Here is a 17,757-nt window from a genome sequence, read left to right on the forward strand (position 1 = left end):
CAGCCGGCAACTTCTGGATGACAGGCGAAGCTGGCCAATCACGGAGCGAGGATGTGAGGCTTCGTCCAATCGCTGCAGACCTGCAGCCACTGTTGAGATAGGGTGATTAAAGGGCGGGACCCAACTGTGACGTAGCCAGGAGAGCTCGCGTGACTTGTCAGGGTTACTGGAGTTCACGGTTCAGTCGCATGATGGTGTAAGGAGCTGCTGACCTCCAGCTCCACCTATGGTCAGTACTCATCAGCTCCATCCAGCTCATCGGGACTTTGGCTCCTCAGCTGAGGTGAAGTGTCCTGTAATGGACCACAACAATCACACTCATCTACACAAAGCACACAGCTCACCAAAGCAGCCACACCGTGACCTGTGTGTCCCACCTGGAGCCTCAGAAGCCAGGGCAGGTCTCACACTGGAGCGTGTGCTTCGGTCCCTGCTGATCCAGTCTGCTTGCCAAATATCCTCAGGCAAGATTTACTCACACATCCATCGGAGTGTGTGAATGTGAGAAAAAACAGAAGAAAGTGCTTGTGTGAGTGTGTGACTGCTATATAAAAATAGGTGCATTCACCACGATGTAGGTCTGTGGATGGATGATAGCTCAGGTACAGCTCGTGTTGTCTGAAATAACTTCATGTCATACCCCACAGTAAAGCCTGTCTGTGGATCCTCAGGGCTGCATGACAAAGTGCCCTTGGGCAAAATGCTCAAGCTGAATCTGCATCCATGTGAGTGCTGCAGGCAGTGAGCGTGATACAAAGCACTCAGAGTTCAGGCGTGTCTCGCTGTCACCCAGCATTCACCTGTGTGTCCCTATACCAGTGCTGCCACACATGATGTCCTGATGATGGTTCACTTTGTGTCGAAACACTTTGTGCACGCCCACACTTGTATTTCACAGATCAGCGTTTCCCAGGTTTTCCACAGATACTACGATAATATAATGAAAGTGAAGGGGACAGTCCCAAACAACACACAGTGGGTCAGTGTACAAAATTAGCAGTGTGTATCACCTGTTTGGTATCTGGGAATATCAGGAATAAAAGGACGGACTGACAAAGGTTTACTGAGAGGTGAGAGGAAATGTGGCAGGGTGACAGCTGATATCATATGGAGCATATGAAATATGGTCTCCAGCACTTATAAAATCTCTATTCCAGGGGAGAAATGCACTTCCTGTTTCTCCACAACAACATGTAACAGGAGTGGGTTTCTGAACCTGAGGAGAAACAGCAGCAGCTGCTCGTGTTTCAGAAAGAAGCTGCCTGTAGATTTGATCATGTGTCTGTTAAACCATGACAACAGTGTTTAGAGTTCACCAAAGCAAGTTGCTTTATTTACATGCAAACCTGTCAGTGATTGTTTCTGTCGCAGACACACCACTGTCTGCTCTGATTCACACCCACAGTGTACGCTGATGACCCAGCTGATCTCTGTGGTAAAGCAGATACTTTCTCGGGGATGAAGCATGTTTTGAAGCTGCTCGCGTGGAAGCCACCGTGGTCTGCTGCAACAGTGTTTGTGTGCGACTGTCCTCGTGTGCACAGAGACGGATGAACACCAGAGAGAATTACACACGACAGGACAAAACCTGAAACCTCCCACTAGAAGGACATGAAGATGTACTGAAGGACAACAAGACTGGAACAATGATGGGGACACATTTTAACTTTATAAAGGATTTATTCACGAGTACGTGATTTATGTTGGAGTTCTAACCCACTGATCAGTGTTACTTCCTCATGCTCCTCAGGTTGGTTCTTCGTCTTTCTGTGGATTCTGTTAGTTCACTTTTGTGACTCTAGTTTAGCTTCAGGTTTATTAGTTTCCTCCACGTGTCTCCATGTGTCTTTACCTTTTTGTCCATGGTTCGTCCGTCTTTGTGTCTGTGTCAGTGTTACGTTTCCTGTTTTATTTTGACAGTCCCTTACTGTGACTCTGTCCAGCTGTGTCCCCTGTGGTGTCCACTCTGCCTCGTCCCCTCGTGTGTGTTTAAGGCCTCGTGCTGTATGCTCCTGTGTGTTCTGTGTCTCTGTAGTTTCTTCAGTTATTGGATCTGACAGAGTGTGTGAGAGCGCAGCAATAAAGGTGTAACGCTCCTTAAAATCATGAATATTCCTCCCTGAAACTCTCACGTGGGTTCAACACGTTTGATTTCTGTTCAGGTTTTTGCTGGTCAGGGTTTGTTTTCTCCTTCTGCTGCGGTGCATATGTGCATGAAAACAATCACATCTTATTCAGTAACCTGTTTGTTGTATAGCTTCATTGTCATAGTTGTCCTGTTGTGTTATTCGAGTTCTGCTTCCTGCTCAGTTTGATGGACTGTGTGGTTCAGCTCCAGTTTCAGGTTTTTGGTCCCTTGAGTGTTTCTTATCCGTCCTGTCTCTGTCTCGATTGTCTCTGTCCTGCAGTGTTTTTGTCTTTGTGTTCATGTTTACTGTGAGTGTTCTTGTGTATGTGGCCTGTTTCCTCCTTTGCTGGTGTGTGTTTGCTGTTGTTTTCTGTCTGATTGTCTTCATTACATCCATCAGAGTCTCGTTCCCTTCCTTGTCCCACTCTTCTCTCTTTTTTGTGTTGTCCGTGATGCTCGTGTGTTACTCCCAGTGTGCCAGCTGCTGGGAGCTCTGGTCTGGGCTTGTCCTCAACATCCATCTCAGTCTTTAACATTGTAGTTTCTGATCTTGCTGATCCTGGCAGGGACTGCAGGTCTGTTGGTCTTGGTAGTGCTTGGCAGTGTTTTAGACTGGCTCCTGCTTTGCTGGACCTCAGTCTGGGGCTGGCTGGGAATCACACCACTACCATGCACCATCATCTGGACTCCAGAGCCACCAGACTGTCTGCTCCTGAGCCCACGTTCACCTTTTGGAGAGACAAAAGAAGTTGACTTACAACTGTTTCATTTGTTGAATTCAGATCCAAAAACACACTAACAGCAGCACAGGTCACTGCGATTCGCTGCAGTGACGTGTCGGTGCAGGTTGGTCCAGTGCAGCCTATTAATGCGTGCCATGTCTATGATCTATAAACTGTTCAAAGACATCATAACTCCCACGAGTTTCAACCAGCTGTTCATTACCTGGTTTGGTTACAGATGCTACAAGTGTATTTATGACATGTGTGCTCAGCTCAGCTAAAGTGATGCTTCCCATATATATATGTACCACATAATGCCTAAAATGAATAAAAGGATTCTGTTGCTGATTTTTATGCAGTTCTGTTGACAAACAACAACAACAGTACAAAGTTCAACCTCTCCCTGACTCGTGCTGCCATTCCCACCAGTCTGACGCCCTCCACCATCATTCCCATCCCCAAAACGACGTGAGACCTCACGTCTGTACTCACGAAGCACATCCCCATGACAGTGACACCAAAGGCAGACATTCATCATCATCACTGAAATGAGCTGTCAGGGCTGAACAGAAGGAAATAAACGGTAAGTGGACGCGTTCTTATTTAGCACTGTTCTGCTGTAACTGAGCACTCAGTGCTTTCTGCAATCTCATCCATCCACACAAGCACTTTAAGCACTTTCTATCTAACATTCACGGAGTAACTTGGGCCCAGCCTGTTGCCCAACGATATTTCACATGAAGACTGGAGACGACCTGCTGGATGGACAAGAAGATTTGTGGCTGTGGTCCGAGTTAGAGATGGTCTGTAGCTCGATGTGTCTGTACCTTCCTGTTCATCATGACCTCCTCTACCTGCTGAACCACCCAGAAACATTGGCTCAAATAAGTTTATTATGTCTATTTTTTTATGTTTAAGGACAACAGATGGAAATTAGCCTTTGGCTATAATCTGGCATGTTTACATTCATGTAATTGTTTTGTTTTTTTACATTTATGTTCATTAACATGCACTGTCCTAAATAAATAAATAATTAAATAAGTCATCAGTCTCAGAGTTCACTGTTGGATGTCGGTAAAGACAGAAGATAGACTCACGTTTCTCCCACAGTGGAACTGTACACAAGAAAGCAGCACTGTTGCTTTAACAGCTATCACAGACATCTCTAACTCATCCTTTATCAACACATCATTCAAACTTTGTGCTTTGTTTTTCTGGTTTCACAATTATTGACTGCTATGATGCCAATCACTGCAAGTCAGCTTTATCTGGTTGGGAAATTGTTCCCTGGAGCGCTGACAGAGACCAGGCCACACGTTGAGCAACAGCTGATCTGTCGCTGACTCACACTGGGAGCAGAGTTTGTTTTATTCCAGTAACATAGAGTAACTGTACTTATGATCACAAACTAGATACAAAATGAGATGAAATGAATGTTTGTGATGCTGGCTGTGAACTTGTTTTGTCTTCTGCTACAAACTGACACTCAGTGCTCTGACTACACTACAGTGATGTGCAAAGACTGCGAGTACAGCGCATCGTGGGGAGGATGTGGATACCTTCTGAGTCCGTAAGTCCACGATCCAGAGTGTCCCACAGCATCGTTAATGAGCACAGCGATTCATGCGACACAGTCCTGGACAAGTGCAGCTGTGAGCGTGTCTAAAGAAGAAGAAGAGTTATTTTACACTACGGCTGTGCGAATCACAGATTTACTCTTCTGATGTTTACTACTTCATTAATATATACACACAAATGTGTACTTGCATTTACAGTATGCAGCATTTTTCTAGTGTTACTGAACCCACACATTTAACCACAGGCCATTTAGGAACACCACTCAACATAACAAGCATGTTGGAGGAGAACACAGCCATCCAGGCAGGGAGTGAACAGGCCAGCTGGGCTTGGCAGTGCATTAATGCATTCTTCAAGGCTCTCACCTCAGACGTGTCTCTGGGTTTGAGCCCATGGCAAGTGTTTGCAGTCCCTTTGAAGAAAGCCTGGCTCTTTGTTGGTGGGATGTGCTGTTCAGCAGCAGCAGAAGCTCTCTGCATCAGTGCATATTGCAGCTCCTGATGGCACAAACACACCAACACTGTATCCGGTGCAGCACAGACACGGACGTGTTCTTATTAAAGTAAAGCACATACTTTCCCCTCAAGTAAAAACGTCAGATTTTTAATTTGAACACATTTGCACAAAGTGCCGCCTGCACTCATGTGTCAGTGTGATACTGAGGGATGGAGACCACGGCATTTGTATCCATTTCAAATGACATCTACAACAAAGTAACACATTCAAACCTCTGTAAACCTGCTGGAGAAGAGGACGAGGACGAGCAGATACCTGAGTGGTGAGCTGGTACTGCAGCTGTTCCACAGCAGAAAGGCGGCCATGGTGGTCTCCTAGTTTCTCTGTGGGGGTGTCCTTCTCCAGCCCCCCCGGTGCTGTTGGACACAGAGATATTTAAGGACCTCTGACTGCTTCATTTTTCATGAGTCTGTCTGTAAACACCACAGAATATATCATCCACCTGTGGAAACAAACACCACACATGCATGCTAATAATAGTCCATACGCGTAGAGTCTGAATCACTTTTCTTGTAACTTTTCCCACTGCAGCCCCACACAGTACTGCTGTGTCTGAATCCATCCAGTAATAAAACGTTCTCATGCAGTCGCTGCAGAACATTTGATATACGTGTGACTCCACAATCCTGGAACTCTAAATGCTTTTGCTGTCGTTTGCTGTCTCCTCAAAAAGGCCCTGAGTCGCTGTTTTACATTCCTAAAAGGAGGAAACAGCAGGAAAGCCCACGTCAGTGCCAACAGGAACTGAATAAAAGAAGGCTAACTGGTCAGGTGGAGTGATGTCAGACTGATCTGAGATGATGACGATCAGGTACGTGCTGTTCCTAACTGTGTGATTTCACCTGCAGTATCTGAACTCACAGGTGCTGGAATCACATTCCTTCTCTAAAGGAAACTTCATTATGTCCTTTATTACCTCCTTTAGCATACAATTAACCGGAGCATTCTTTACAACAGGAGAGTAAATAATCCCCACAATTCATAGCGGCACACCATCCGACTATTCTTAAGAGGAAAAGTGTGACTGTGCAGGTCCAGTTTGATTTTGTACTGCCAGCGTCTCAGTTTGTCCTTAAATTCATTTATGCTTCCAGTAAACTGGGCTGGGCTGCAGCCTCCCAGCACAGCCACCCTGCTGTGCTGTACCGGGGTGTGCAGTGACGGGTGTGTAACTCTACCCTGCCGTCCGTCGGCGGCGATCTGGGCACGGAGGCGGTTGCCCAGCGCTATCAGCTGCTGTTTCTCTCTGCTCAAACGGGCGATGCAGGACGCTGCCTGCTTCAGCCTGACGCGAAGGAGCTGGGGGTCATTTTTAGCAGGATGGACGCTCTTAAACACGCCACACATCAGAGCTGGTTTCACATACTTGCTGTCTCCTTGGAGCTGCTGCACCAGTGTCCTCTGAAAAGATGATGATGAAACCATTTTGTGCTTTCTAACAGTGATAGGTAGGGTTAAGCAGATCAGTGGCTCCACCTCCACTGACAGATCAATAAACCTCCTGTAGTACCTGCTGTGTGATGTCATTGGAAGCTGACTCCACACGTGTCACAGCGGGGCACCTGCCACGTTCATCCAGACACGAACCACCTGAGGACCCACGGCACAAATATGATGCAGTGATATGAGGGAGACAATGTGACCAACAAACGTCAAAGATACAGGTTTCAGTGACTGTGGAAGATGAACATGTTCAACAGCCACAAACACCTCTGCTGCTTAACGCCTTATGTTCCTCTCTATCATCTACTTACAGTGTTTGTGTTAGCTAACGTAATGTTTTGGGGTTATATGGAGGAAATTAACAGTATGAATAATACCAGCTTGATTTTCAGGCTGTGATCTGCCTGGATTGATGTGTTGTGGGTCCTCCATGGCTGAAGCCAGGCCTGACAGTCCTGTGACACCTCCTCGCTGCTCCTCGAGGTGCTTACCTGACAGGTGCACCTCCTGCTCCAGAGGCTGACGGGAGTCTGAGTCCAGTTTTACAGAGAAGGAGAAGGAGTGTTAAAGTTTAGCTTAACACTCAGATTATCCAAAGCTATTATTTTATACATTAAAATGAAAAACAGAAAACAAGTTCATAATTCTAAGCTTTTCTTTCTTACATGCGATGAGCAGAGTGTCTGTGGCTGTAAGTTCAACAAAAGCATGTTTAACAGAAGAATCAGCAGCAGTGATGTGGGTCACTGGGTCAAATCTATCTTAGCATGTGGAGCCCACTGAAAGGGTTTGCGTGTATAGTTTGTCACAGTGATGCAGAAACTCATCAAGGTTTGTATACAGAGCCAGACAGCACCTGCTGTGTTGCCTTTGGAGGCTGAAGATTCCTGATACGGAGGTTGCACTGGTGCCTCAGCATTAGGTAAGACTAGGAGATGGCCGAGACCTTCCATGTCCTTTCTCATCTGGGTAACCACAGCACGCAGGGCGCTGTTCTGCTCCTGTAGACGCCGGATCTCCACCGATGCCAGAGAATCCACCTTTGGAGTGAGACCCTGTGGATTTAGATGGTTTTATGTCGTGTAAGTGATGTTTCACAGGAAGAAGAACAGGAATTGGAAATTTGCATTATTGTGTGTTGAATGTTCAGATCAAAAATACACAAAACGATGAGACTGCAGGGACACCAACAACACAACAATAACTATAAATCTGCTTCCATCAGTACTGAACAGGACTATGCAGAGCTCTGTGCCGCTCTCAGACATGTGCATCACTGTACAGCTTTTTAACCATAATTATGCAAATTTATGGGTAACAAAATTACAAATGTTTTGAGCAAAGTGTATATTTATCCTAAATGTACCTGTAATACCTACAGCATGTTCTAATCACTCTAATAGGATATTATGGTCGACAGTATCGAACGCTGCACTGAGGTCTAGCAGGACAAGCACAGAGATGAGTCCACTGTCAGAGGCCATAAGAAGATCATTTGTAACCTTCACTAAAGCTGTTTCTGTGCTGTGATGAGCTCTGAAACCTGACTGAAACTCTTCAAATAAACCTCTGCAGATGATCTGTTAGCTGTTTGACAACTACTCTTTCAAGGAAGTTTGATATGAAAGGAAGGTTGGAGATTGGCCTGTAATTAGCTAAGACTGCTGGGTCTAGAAGATCCTCAGTCATCAGTGATGTACAGGACAGTAAATTACTGCCACCTTGTGGCCACAACAGAAATGAGCATCTGTGAAAGTCAACCCAGTACAGTGATTCTGACAGATGTCCCACTTTAATAATCACATGCACCCTCAGATGGTGTATTCAAACCCAGGACCTTCTTGCTGTGAGGTTAATCACTGCACCACCGTGCAGCCCTTCTATTAGCTTCTTGTATTCATCTGAAAGTCCCATCATCATAATGAGCCAGCATGTTGTAGGCAATGAGAGCACGGCAGAAATCAATAGCAAAACTACCGCTATCCAAGCCGAGCCACCGGTGTGGCTGAAACCCAGGGATCCAGCTCACTGGAGGCGGTCTCAGCGCTCCTGAAAGAGGTGTTTTGGCTTGACAGGGAAGTCCGCGTGGAAAGATTTCATCGTAGTCTGACTCAACGGAGACACGGGGATACCCCACAAGTTATCATTGCTAAATCAAACAGCAAAGGAGATGCCGTGGACATCCTCAGGAGTGTGCGCAGAGGTAAACTACTCTTCAACGGAAACCCAATCGCCATATTCCCCGACTACACGGCAGGGTGGCGAAAGTCAGGGCAGCTTTCACTGCGTGAGGAAGATACTCCACGATAGACTGGGAGTCCACATCCTGTACCCTGCCAGATTTCCTGTCTCTTACAACAACGTTGAAAAAGAGTTTGTGGATGCTGCCAAAGCCATGGATTATGTCAAGGAAAACATACTTTCTCCAGCAGGTGGTGAACTATGATGGTCTTATCTCCTGGACCAAGGTGGAAGGTAACTCGGAGTTCTTTACTTCAGTAAGCTACATCACAGAGCTTAGTTGCAAGTTGTGCAGGCCTGAGTTCCACTATTGTTCTAGCAGACAGCACTGAGACCTGTTGGTTGCACTGAGACTGCTCGCAGCAATTCTCCCCGAACTTCAGTTCATCATTTCATATGAAGTCATAAGTTATAATGTCAAAGGCCTCCACAGCCCCGTTAAAAGAGGTAACACTAGGTCAGCTACAAAGTTTCAATTGTCACATATGTCTGTGAAGGTTCTCAGTCATCCAGGTCATCGTAGTCAAAGGAGCTTGCAAAGAAAAGCGTCTGGACTTCTTTAAGTTGCTTGAAGACGTTTCACCTCTCATCCGAGAAGCTTCTTCAGTTCTAAGGTCAAATGGTGGAGAGTCCCAGATATAAACCTAGTGGGAGTTTCCCCCCACAGAGGGACAAAAGGACCCCCTGATGATCCTCTAATCGCCTGAGCCAAGGTGTGAAACTGGGTGTGGGTCCCAATCAGCCAGAGTTTCGGGTGTGTTCATTGTGAAACCTGGCCCCACCTTATCATGCGAATTCCTGAGGTCAGATGGCCCAGGATGTGAGTGGGCGTTAAGGCGTCTGGGAAGGGAACTCAAAACTGGATTATAGATGGCAGAGAGTTGGTGTCGTAAACCCCCGCCTCTGTTCAAAGATGGTCGCTCACAGTGGACATAGATGGATTCTTTCACTCCTCTTTCAAACCATCTGTCCTCTCTGTCCAAAATGTGAACACTGGCATCCTCGAAAGAGTGATCTTTGACCTTTAGATGCAGATGGACTGCTGAGTCTTGTCCTGTGGAGGTGGCTCTTCTGTGTTGTGCCATGCGCTTGTGAAGTGGCTGTTTGGTCTCTCCAATGTAGAGGTCTGAGGTCACATAGCTTTTTTACAGGAGACACATTTATCTGATGTTGAGCATGACAAGCTAAAAAGGTCGTGGGCACAACAAGTGTTTTATTCATCTCACAAATCTGGCAGGAAAAGAGGGGTGGCTATCCTAAAGACCCAGATGGAAGGTACATTATGGTCAATGGCTCCATCGATGGAGTATTGGTTTCTCTCTTCAATATTTATGCCCCTAATGAGGATGAGCCAAAGTTCATACAATTTTTAATGTTCTGGTATTTTACTGCTTGGAGTGATTTTGACTGTGTCTTGTCACCTTACATGGACAAACAACCAAGCTCTAAAAGTCATGTGTCTCACATGAGTAAAGCTCTAAAACACTTAACAACTGAACTGGGACCAACTGATGTTTGGAGAAATAGGTTTCCTAGAGTCAGAGGTTATACTTCTTACTGGCATAGACATGCATCCTATTCCAGGATAGATTTATTTTTTACCTCCAAAACAGAAGAACATAGAATTAACAATATTGGAATTTTACCAATTACACTATCTGACCATGCACCGCTATCACTCTCATGGGACTTAGGATTGACACCAAAACTAAAACTTTGGCCTCACTCCTAAATGATAGCGAGTTTTGTGAGTTCATACATCCATCCATTCACTTCCACTTATCCTTTTCAGGGTCGCTGGAGCCTATCCCAGCTGTCATAGGGCGAGAGGCGGGGTACAACCTGGACAGGTCGCCAGTCTGTCGCAGGGCCAACACACAGGGACAGACAACCATTCACACCTAGTGGCAATTTGAATTATCCAATTAACCTATCCCCACAAGCTGCATGTCTTTGGACGGTGGGAGGAAGCCGGAGTACCCGGAGGGAACCCACGCAAACACGGGGAGAACATGCAAACTCCACACAGAAAGACCCCGGCCTGATGTTGGAATTGAACTCAGGACCTTCTTGCTGTGCGGCAACAGTGCTAACCACTGTGCCACCGTGCTGCCTGAGTGAGTTCATACATACTGAATTAAATATTTACTTAGAATTGAATACAACTCCGGAGATATCGCCCTTAACTCTATCAGATTGCACCAAGGCATACATTAGAGGTTGCATAATATCATTTGCAAGTGCCAGAAAAAAAAAGGGAGGCCAGGTGGTGTGAATTGGAGGCCAAAATAAGGCACCTCGAGCAATAACACACAAAAACCACAGACAGCCGACTAGCTGTCCGATCTGAAAGTGCTGCGTAGTGAGATTAATAGTTTAATTAACAATAAAATTGAGGGCAATTTAAGATACATTAAACAAAAGTATTAGGAACAAGGTAGTAGGGCTGGTAGAGTGCTGGCAATAAGACTCAGGAAACAGCAATTCTGCAATATGGTCCAAAAGCTGAGATCGAATCAAACCCTAATTACTAAACCAAACCAAATTGGCAAGTTGCTTTGCCAATTTTTTCAAGTCATTATATAAAAATTCAGATACATGCAAGGATGACAGTACACTGTCTGATTTCTTAGAAAAGATCAATCTAAGAACACTGCTGGAATCGGTAGCAAAAGAGTTAGATGAACCAATTCAGGAACAAGACATTTTACAGGTGATTTCAAACCTTAAAACTAAAACAAGTCCTGGCCTGATGGTTTTATTAATGATAAAGACTTTAAGGAAAAAGTCGCCCCCTTATTACTAAAAGCTTACCCCTGCGCTCTGCGCAGAAGGAAATTGGGTTAAGGCTGCTGACCTTTGCAAGCACCATCTTACCCTTTCGACCATACATACCTGTACATGACACAAACATCACACGGGGTAGACAGGTCAGAGAGGTATAACTATGGAAAATGCACCACATGAGGAAAGACGAGGAGAAAAAAGAACTCCGCCCAGACTGAGCTGGGAAAAACCACCTCAGCACGTGGCTAAACACTGAGAAGACAATATGATCATTGGAATCCCTGCTTTTCTCTAACATTTCACTTAAGATGTGCATATGGGGGAATGGACAAGGGTCACACTAAAGATTTGGCGTAGAATCAAACAAACATTTGGTCCAAAAGAAATTTTAATTGTATCAAGCCTTTCCAACCTGCAGGGTTTTTGTCCTATTATGGAAGACCCTGGCTTCAGAGCATGGTCAAATAACGGGCTTCATAAACTTTGTCATGTTGTGAGGAATGGGCACATGAGTTCAACAGCTGAGAGGTCAGTTTCTACAGAGCCCCTCTGATGACATGGTCCAAAAAATAAATAAATTGTGGCCACAAAATACTATTTCGTGGGCACGAAATGCTAATTTGTGGGCACGAAACACTTGACCGATAACCGTGATCCTTCCCAGGCCCTTGCAGTTGGTTGACAATAAAATCTATCCCAGCGTCCAGGTGGTACTTACGTCTGTAAAGCAACTGGGCTTGCAGTATCCTGTTTTAACGTCTCTCCGTAATAATGGTTCCTTGCATTGCAGGCTTTTCAAAATGTATTTGTAGCTCATTCCCAGCCTAAAATAAAAGTCAATCATACCGTCTCTGCCCACGGTGTGTAGGTTTAGCCTACTCTCATGCTTATGTCTCTACGCAGCTGTCCAGGATTGTATCAATATGATGTGCGCACGTTATCTATTTTGTTGCCACAAATGCAGAATTCGTTGCCACGTTTTACCCAATTCGTGCCCACAAATGAGCATTTCGTGCGCACGTTATACTATTTCGAGTGCACGAAGTAGTATTTTGTGGCCACAATTTATTTATTTTTTGGACCATGTCATCAGAGGGGCTCCAGAAGTTTCAGCTTCCTTCTTCTGACTTTTTTTTAGATTTTTGCAGCTAAGAAGTTTTTTGACAAAACATAAAGAATGGAAGCAAGTTTGGAGCCCTCACCCATCGAGGAAATATCTCTAAAAATATTTCACAGTAATTCCTCCCCAAAATTGATTAGTAATTTCTATCATGCATTTATGAGTTTTAATACAAGTGCAACTTTGTATATTAAGGCCAGGCGGGAAGCTGAGCTTGGCACTCAAATCTCAGAGGAGACTTGGGAAGAAGAGTTCAGTGAGGCCCATCTGGTGACTAATTCTGGGCTGTGGAGAGAATTTAAAGGGAAGGTGGTCATGAGATATTTTAGACCCCCCAGAGATCGTTGCTAAAATGAACCAACTCCTGACACTTGTTGGCGAAATTGTGGTACTCACTTAGGAACCCATTCACACATATTCTGGTCATGTCCATTGGCTCCGTTTGGAAGGACATATTTAAAGCTCTCAATAGTTTCCCAACAACCGTTAACAAAAGACCAACAGTTAGCCATGTTAGGGGTACTACCAAATGGTTTTACAGGAAACAATAAAGAGTATCTCTTGAGAATCTTGCTTACAGCAGCACTAAAGTGTATCATCATTAAATGGTTAAATCTTGATTGATAAAATAAGAGAGATTTATCAGATGGAGGGAATAACACATGCTCTGCAGATGCAGAGAGGATTGTTCAGTGATGACCCATACATGCTTATTGTTTCAATAATCCAGCAGAGGTTCACTCTGTTCATTTATTGCTACTAAGATTGCCACGTCTTATTAATATTATTTGAAGTTTTTTTTAATTTAACTTCTACATTGCTGCCCTGTTCCTGTATCTGTTCAACTTGTGAACATTGACAAGTATAAGTTGCAAGGTTGTAAATTATAATAGAAAATGGGTTTTAAAAAAAGCTGAATGACAGCAGGAGCTCTGTTCCAGCACGCTTTGGCTGAGCAGCCAAGCCGTAGACTGATATTAGTGTGTGGTTAAACATGTGCTCACCTGTACAGCCTGATCTTGCTCCCTGCTAGTGGACTGGAGCAAGACGGTCAGATCATGCAGCTGCTGCTCTCTCTCCATCAGCTCAGCTTTAGCCTGACACATGAAAACTGTGTTACATTCATAAAACATCCTGGGCTTTGAAACCAGCAGCTCTCCTCTGTCAGTGTGCTGAAACTGAAACAGGTCACTGTTGAGGGGGGGTGGGGGCCACCCGAGCCTGCTGCCATTACCAGCAGGTTTGCTGTGTCTCCCAGCACATCAGCATGGAGGAGATTCGGGAGATGGACAGTTACTCTAGGAGAGCTGAAGGGCTGTAGCAGGTCCTGAACCCCTCAGCAGGTCTGCTTCTGCACAGGAATGGGATGACTGGCACTAGCCATAGAATACCAGTATTGGCAGATCCACCCTGTGTTTTTCACAGATGAAAGAAGCTTCACCCTGACCACAGGTCACACGTGAAAGAAGCTGTGGAGAGCGTTATGTTGCCTGCAACATTGTTACAGACACCATCACATTATGGGGAAGGACTTTCATGTAGGGATTGGTACCAAAGTACCATCAGGGTGTACACCTCACCCCTGGCGTCGTTGCCCACCTCTCAATTTTAAATACATGTAGACATTGAGGGCTAGCAGGAGGGACCATGCGCTTACCTGCTGCTCTCTGGCAGGTAGCTCCATGCCCTCCTGGGTTTTAATTGCACCTTAGAACACACATGCATCAACACTACAATGAGCGGGTGGAGGGAGGTTCGGAGTCTTCTCTCACCCCCATTCTCTGCGACCTGCTGGAGCGGGGGGGCTAGGAGGAGGAGTTGGCCATCTGACTGCGGTCTGGAGTGTGGAGCCACCCTGCTGCTGCAGAGTCGGGGCGGTCTGCTTCTCCCCACCGCAGGGAAAAGGGTAACACCACCTGGGTCTGGGTGCAGTTCCCCCTCCAGGGGCGGGGGCACCTAGACCCGGTTCGTAGAGTACGCTTGGGGAGTGTGATCGTGTGTACAGCGTCTCTTTATGTCTGTCTCCACGTTGGTTGAGTGTGGAGTAAGTGCATATGAGAGCATGAGGGTGGGAATGGATGTTTGTATCTGTGTGTGCCTGTATGTCTGTGTCTATATGTCAGGTTGGGTGTCAGGCGCCACCTCCCTGGGGACATCTCAGGCCCTCCAAGGTTTGGAGGCCTATCTCCACCCACCACCACTTCCCCTGCCAGTGGCGGACCCCCTCAGACATCGGTGCGTTGGTGGTTCTTTGTGTCCGGGGATGGGCGTCCAGGTACACACCGGCTCACTCCTTGGCGGCCGCTTATCGGGGCCTGGAGCCTGGGGCTCGCTCGGGCACTTCGGAGGTGGGGTGCCCCCGGCCTCTCGGCCTGGGGCTCGGTCACTCAGGGGCGGCTGGCTGCCGGCGGAGCTCACGGGCGCGTCACTGCAACTCCCCCTGGCTTCTGCTCCGCGGCTGCTGAGTGAGCCCTCATCTGGGACTCTCCTCAGCTCTTTCTGGGACAGTGGCGCGGCTGCCCCTCTGTTGGTCTTCCATGGTCTCTTGTGTTCTGGGGGCCTCTGGATGTCTGGAGTTTTGATCTCCTCCATACCTGCTTCATGCCCTGGAGGACGGGGCTGTGGCCCCCCCACACCCTCTAGCAGATTATTACATGAAGGAACCTTTTAAAAAAAAAAAAAACAAGCGCGTCCATGCTCACAGGTGTACACACGGGTGATCACAAACTACACCCTTTTTGGCTCCTACCTCAAAGCACACTGTGTTCTGTTGATCTTATGTGCTGCACAATAATGTTTAATATTTAGTATTTACTGTCATATTCCCATATATCATTGTGATGTTGTTTATTCTATTACTCTTGTTCTCTTCTGCTTGCTTTCTTTTTTCTTTCTCAGCAGGTGATCCAGGTGATTGATATATGCATTTTTTTTCTCTGCTCATTCTGTTGGTTTTTGTCTTTTGCCCTTCTCCCCCGTCCCTCTTCTCAGCTGTTTCTCTTTCCCTCTTTCTTTCTCCCCTTCTTTCCCCCAGTCAAGTCTGTCCCGTATTCAGTAAGTGAAAATAAAATAAACAATAAAAGGTGAATCAAATGGACCATTACGGCAAGGCTGGGATGGTCAATTTGGTAAAGTAAATCCGTTGGGCATCTTTCTTTGCCTTTAGACAAGAATTCTGATGCAAAAGAGCCAAACGGAACAGGCAAAAAAAAAAAAAAAAAAAAAAAAAGGGATTGGTAAGGACATCTTGATTACATCTTGGGATGAAATCCTTGTACCAGTGTCAGACCCTACACTGGTGCAGTGGGTCCTGATGTAAATTCAGTAGGACACCTCTGGGACATTATGTCGCGGCCCCAGAGACACTCCCAGGTTGCACCTCTGACTGTTCAGGAGCTCCATGATGCCCTGGGCCAGATCTGTTATCTCATCAGGAGCATGCCCCGATGTTGTCAGGCAACGTGAGGACCATACAAACTCCTCAGTATCATCTCTAACTGCTACAAGGAAATGTCATCCACACAGACTAGCCTGCTGCATCCGAATCTCTCTGTAATCATGTCCATCATTCAGTCCTTTCATTCCTAACACTACCATCAGTCTGTATGAGCGTAGATCTGATGTGTTCTCATTTCTCGTTTTTTAAATGACACCTGCTGACATGAACACGCGTGTAACAGAAAACACGTGAAAAAAAGTCTCTTTTTTCTGTCCTGCAGTGAACTGTCCAGCTTCCATCACTGCAGGTATTTCAGTTAGCATTAGTGCTAAAGTGCACACAGAGTCTATTGAATGGGTTGGGTTATGTGTGAGCCACTGACCTGGTCTCTGGCCTCGATCAGGTCTTGTATTAGCTGCTCATTTGCAAGGTAGTAGTCCGCCTTTACATCTTCAAAGCGTCGCTGCCATTCCAGCTCCATCTGCACGCTGTTCTTCTCCAAGACTTTCTCTCTGTTGAGGCCAGCTCTCAGATGCTGTTTGTACCTGACAGGAAATTATAAATACAAAGAGATGATGCCCATACTCCCTGTTTATTACTCCATTCAATGCATCAGGAAGGACCTCCATGGCACTCCCGACTTCGTATTTCTTCTTTCCCCCTCTCACCTTTCAGTCTGTTTCCTGCTCCGCTCCAGCTCAGTCCTTAGTGTGGTTTCTCTCTCCTGCAGGCTGATGATTTGTGTGTCTTTCAGGACCATTTCACTGGACACCTGCCTGACATACTCGTCCCACTGAGTCCACATTTGTGGCTGCTCTGTGTGAAGCCTTTGAAAATGCAGACCGAATAAGACTAGTACTTAAAATATGGGCTATTATATTTTATATGTGATATTGCTGTGTGTTGGACTGAGCCTTAGGGAACATGGCGAGAAAAGGTGGCTGAGGAGGAGGACGTAAAATGAAATGCTGCTGTGAGAGAGACAGGAAGCTAATCCAGACACGCCCACGCCTCTCACGTGAGGGTCACTGTGATTAAGGCTCATGTGAGAATTTTAGCAGCTATGGTATCAGTTTCAAAATCCTAGGTCACTTCCTCGTTGAGTATTCATAATTCAATTCAATTCAATTCAGTTTAGTTTTATTTATACAGCACCAAATCACAACAGCAGTCACCTCAAGGCGCTTTATGTTGCACAGTAGATCGTACAATAATAGATACAGAGAAAAACCCAACAATCATATGACCCCCTATGAGCAGCACTTTGGCGACAGTGGGAAGGAAAAACTCCCTTTTAACAGGAAGAAACCTCCAGCAGAACCAGGCTCAGGAAGGGGCGGGGCCATCTGCTGTGATTGGTTGGGGTGAGAGAAGGAAGACAGGATAAAGACATGCTGTGGAAGAGAGACAGAGATTAATAACAGGTATGATTCAATGCAGAGAGGTCTGTTAATACATAGTGAGTGAGAAAGGTGACTGGAAAGGAAAAACTCAATGCATCATGGGAATCCCCCGGCAGCCTACGTCTATTGCAGCATAACTAAGGGAGGATTCAGGGTCACCTGGTCCAGCCCTAACTATATGCTTTAGCAAAAAGGAAAGTTTGAAGCCTAATCTTGAAAGTAGAGATAGTGTCTGTCTCCTGAATCCAAACTGGAAGCTGGTTCCACAGAAGAGGGGCCTGAAAACTGAAGGCTCTGCCTCCCATTCTACTTTTAAATACTCTAGGAACAACAAGTAGAATAGAATAGAATAGAATAGCCTTTATTGTCATTGTACAGAG

The 17,757-nt window shown here is 45.9% G+C and overlaps 1 protein-coding gene across 11 annotated transcripts in view; it reads right to left on the reverse strand.

The window, feature by feature from the left end:
• The window catches only part of ccdc57 (coiled-coil domain containing 57), a 23,917-nt gene continuing 6,160 nt past the window's right edge, over nucleotides 1–17,757 (reverse strand). For 6 of the 11 annotated variants that reach the window (XM_086270966.1, XM_086270967.1, XM_086270971.1 and 3 more), the window contains 11 exons: nucleotides 16,643–16,801; nucleotides 16,357–16,519; nucleotides 13,540–13,632; nucleotides 7,244–7,442; nucleotides 6,765–6,917; nucleotides 6,455–6,534; nucleotides 6,123–6,345; nucleotides 5,200–5,300; nucleotides 4,794–4,925; nucleotides 4,410–4,512; nucleotides 3–2,856 (listed from right to left, as the gene is read on the reverse strand). In XM_086270966.1, the coding sequence (XP_086127092.1) occupies nucleotides 2,651–2,856; nucleotides 4,410–4,512; nucleotides 4,794–4,925; nucleotides 5,200–5,300; nucleotides 6,123–6,345; nucleotides 6,455–6,534; nucleotides 6,765–6,917; nucleotides 7,244–7,442; nucleotides 13,540–13,632; nucleotides 16,357–16,519; nucleotides 16,643–16,801 (1,612 nt within the window). In that variant the 3' untranslated portion in view covers nucleotides 3–2,650. Of the gene's footprint in view, nucleotides 2,857–4,409; nucleotides 4,513–4,793; nucleotides 4,926–5,199; nucleotides 5,301–6,122; nucleotides 6,346–6,454; nucleotides 6,535–6,764; nucleotides 6,918–7,243; nucleotides 7,443–13,539; nucleotides 13,633–16,356; nucleotides 16,520–16,642; nucleotides 16,802–17,757 lie in introns of all 11 variants that reach the window. The other 5 variants (XM_086270965.1, XM_086270975.1, XM_086270974.1 and 2 more) reach the window with 5 other exon arrangements.

This window comes from Aulonocara sp. 'chitande type north' Nkhata Bay, linkage group LG18, assembly GCF_057382095.1.
Source record: "Aulonocara sp. 'chitande type north' Nkhata Bay isolate Kocher_YH1m ecotype deep benthic linkage group LG18, A_spYH_male_GT1.1, whole genome shotgun sequence".
Taxonomy (NCBI): Eukaryota; Metazoa; Chordata; class Actinopteri; order Cichliformes; family Cichlidae; genus Aulonocara; species Aulonocara sp. 'chitande type north' Nkhata Bay.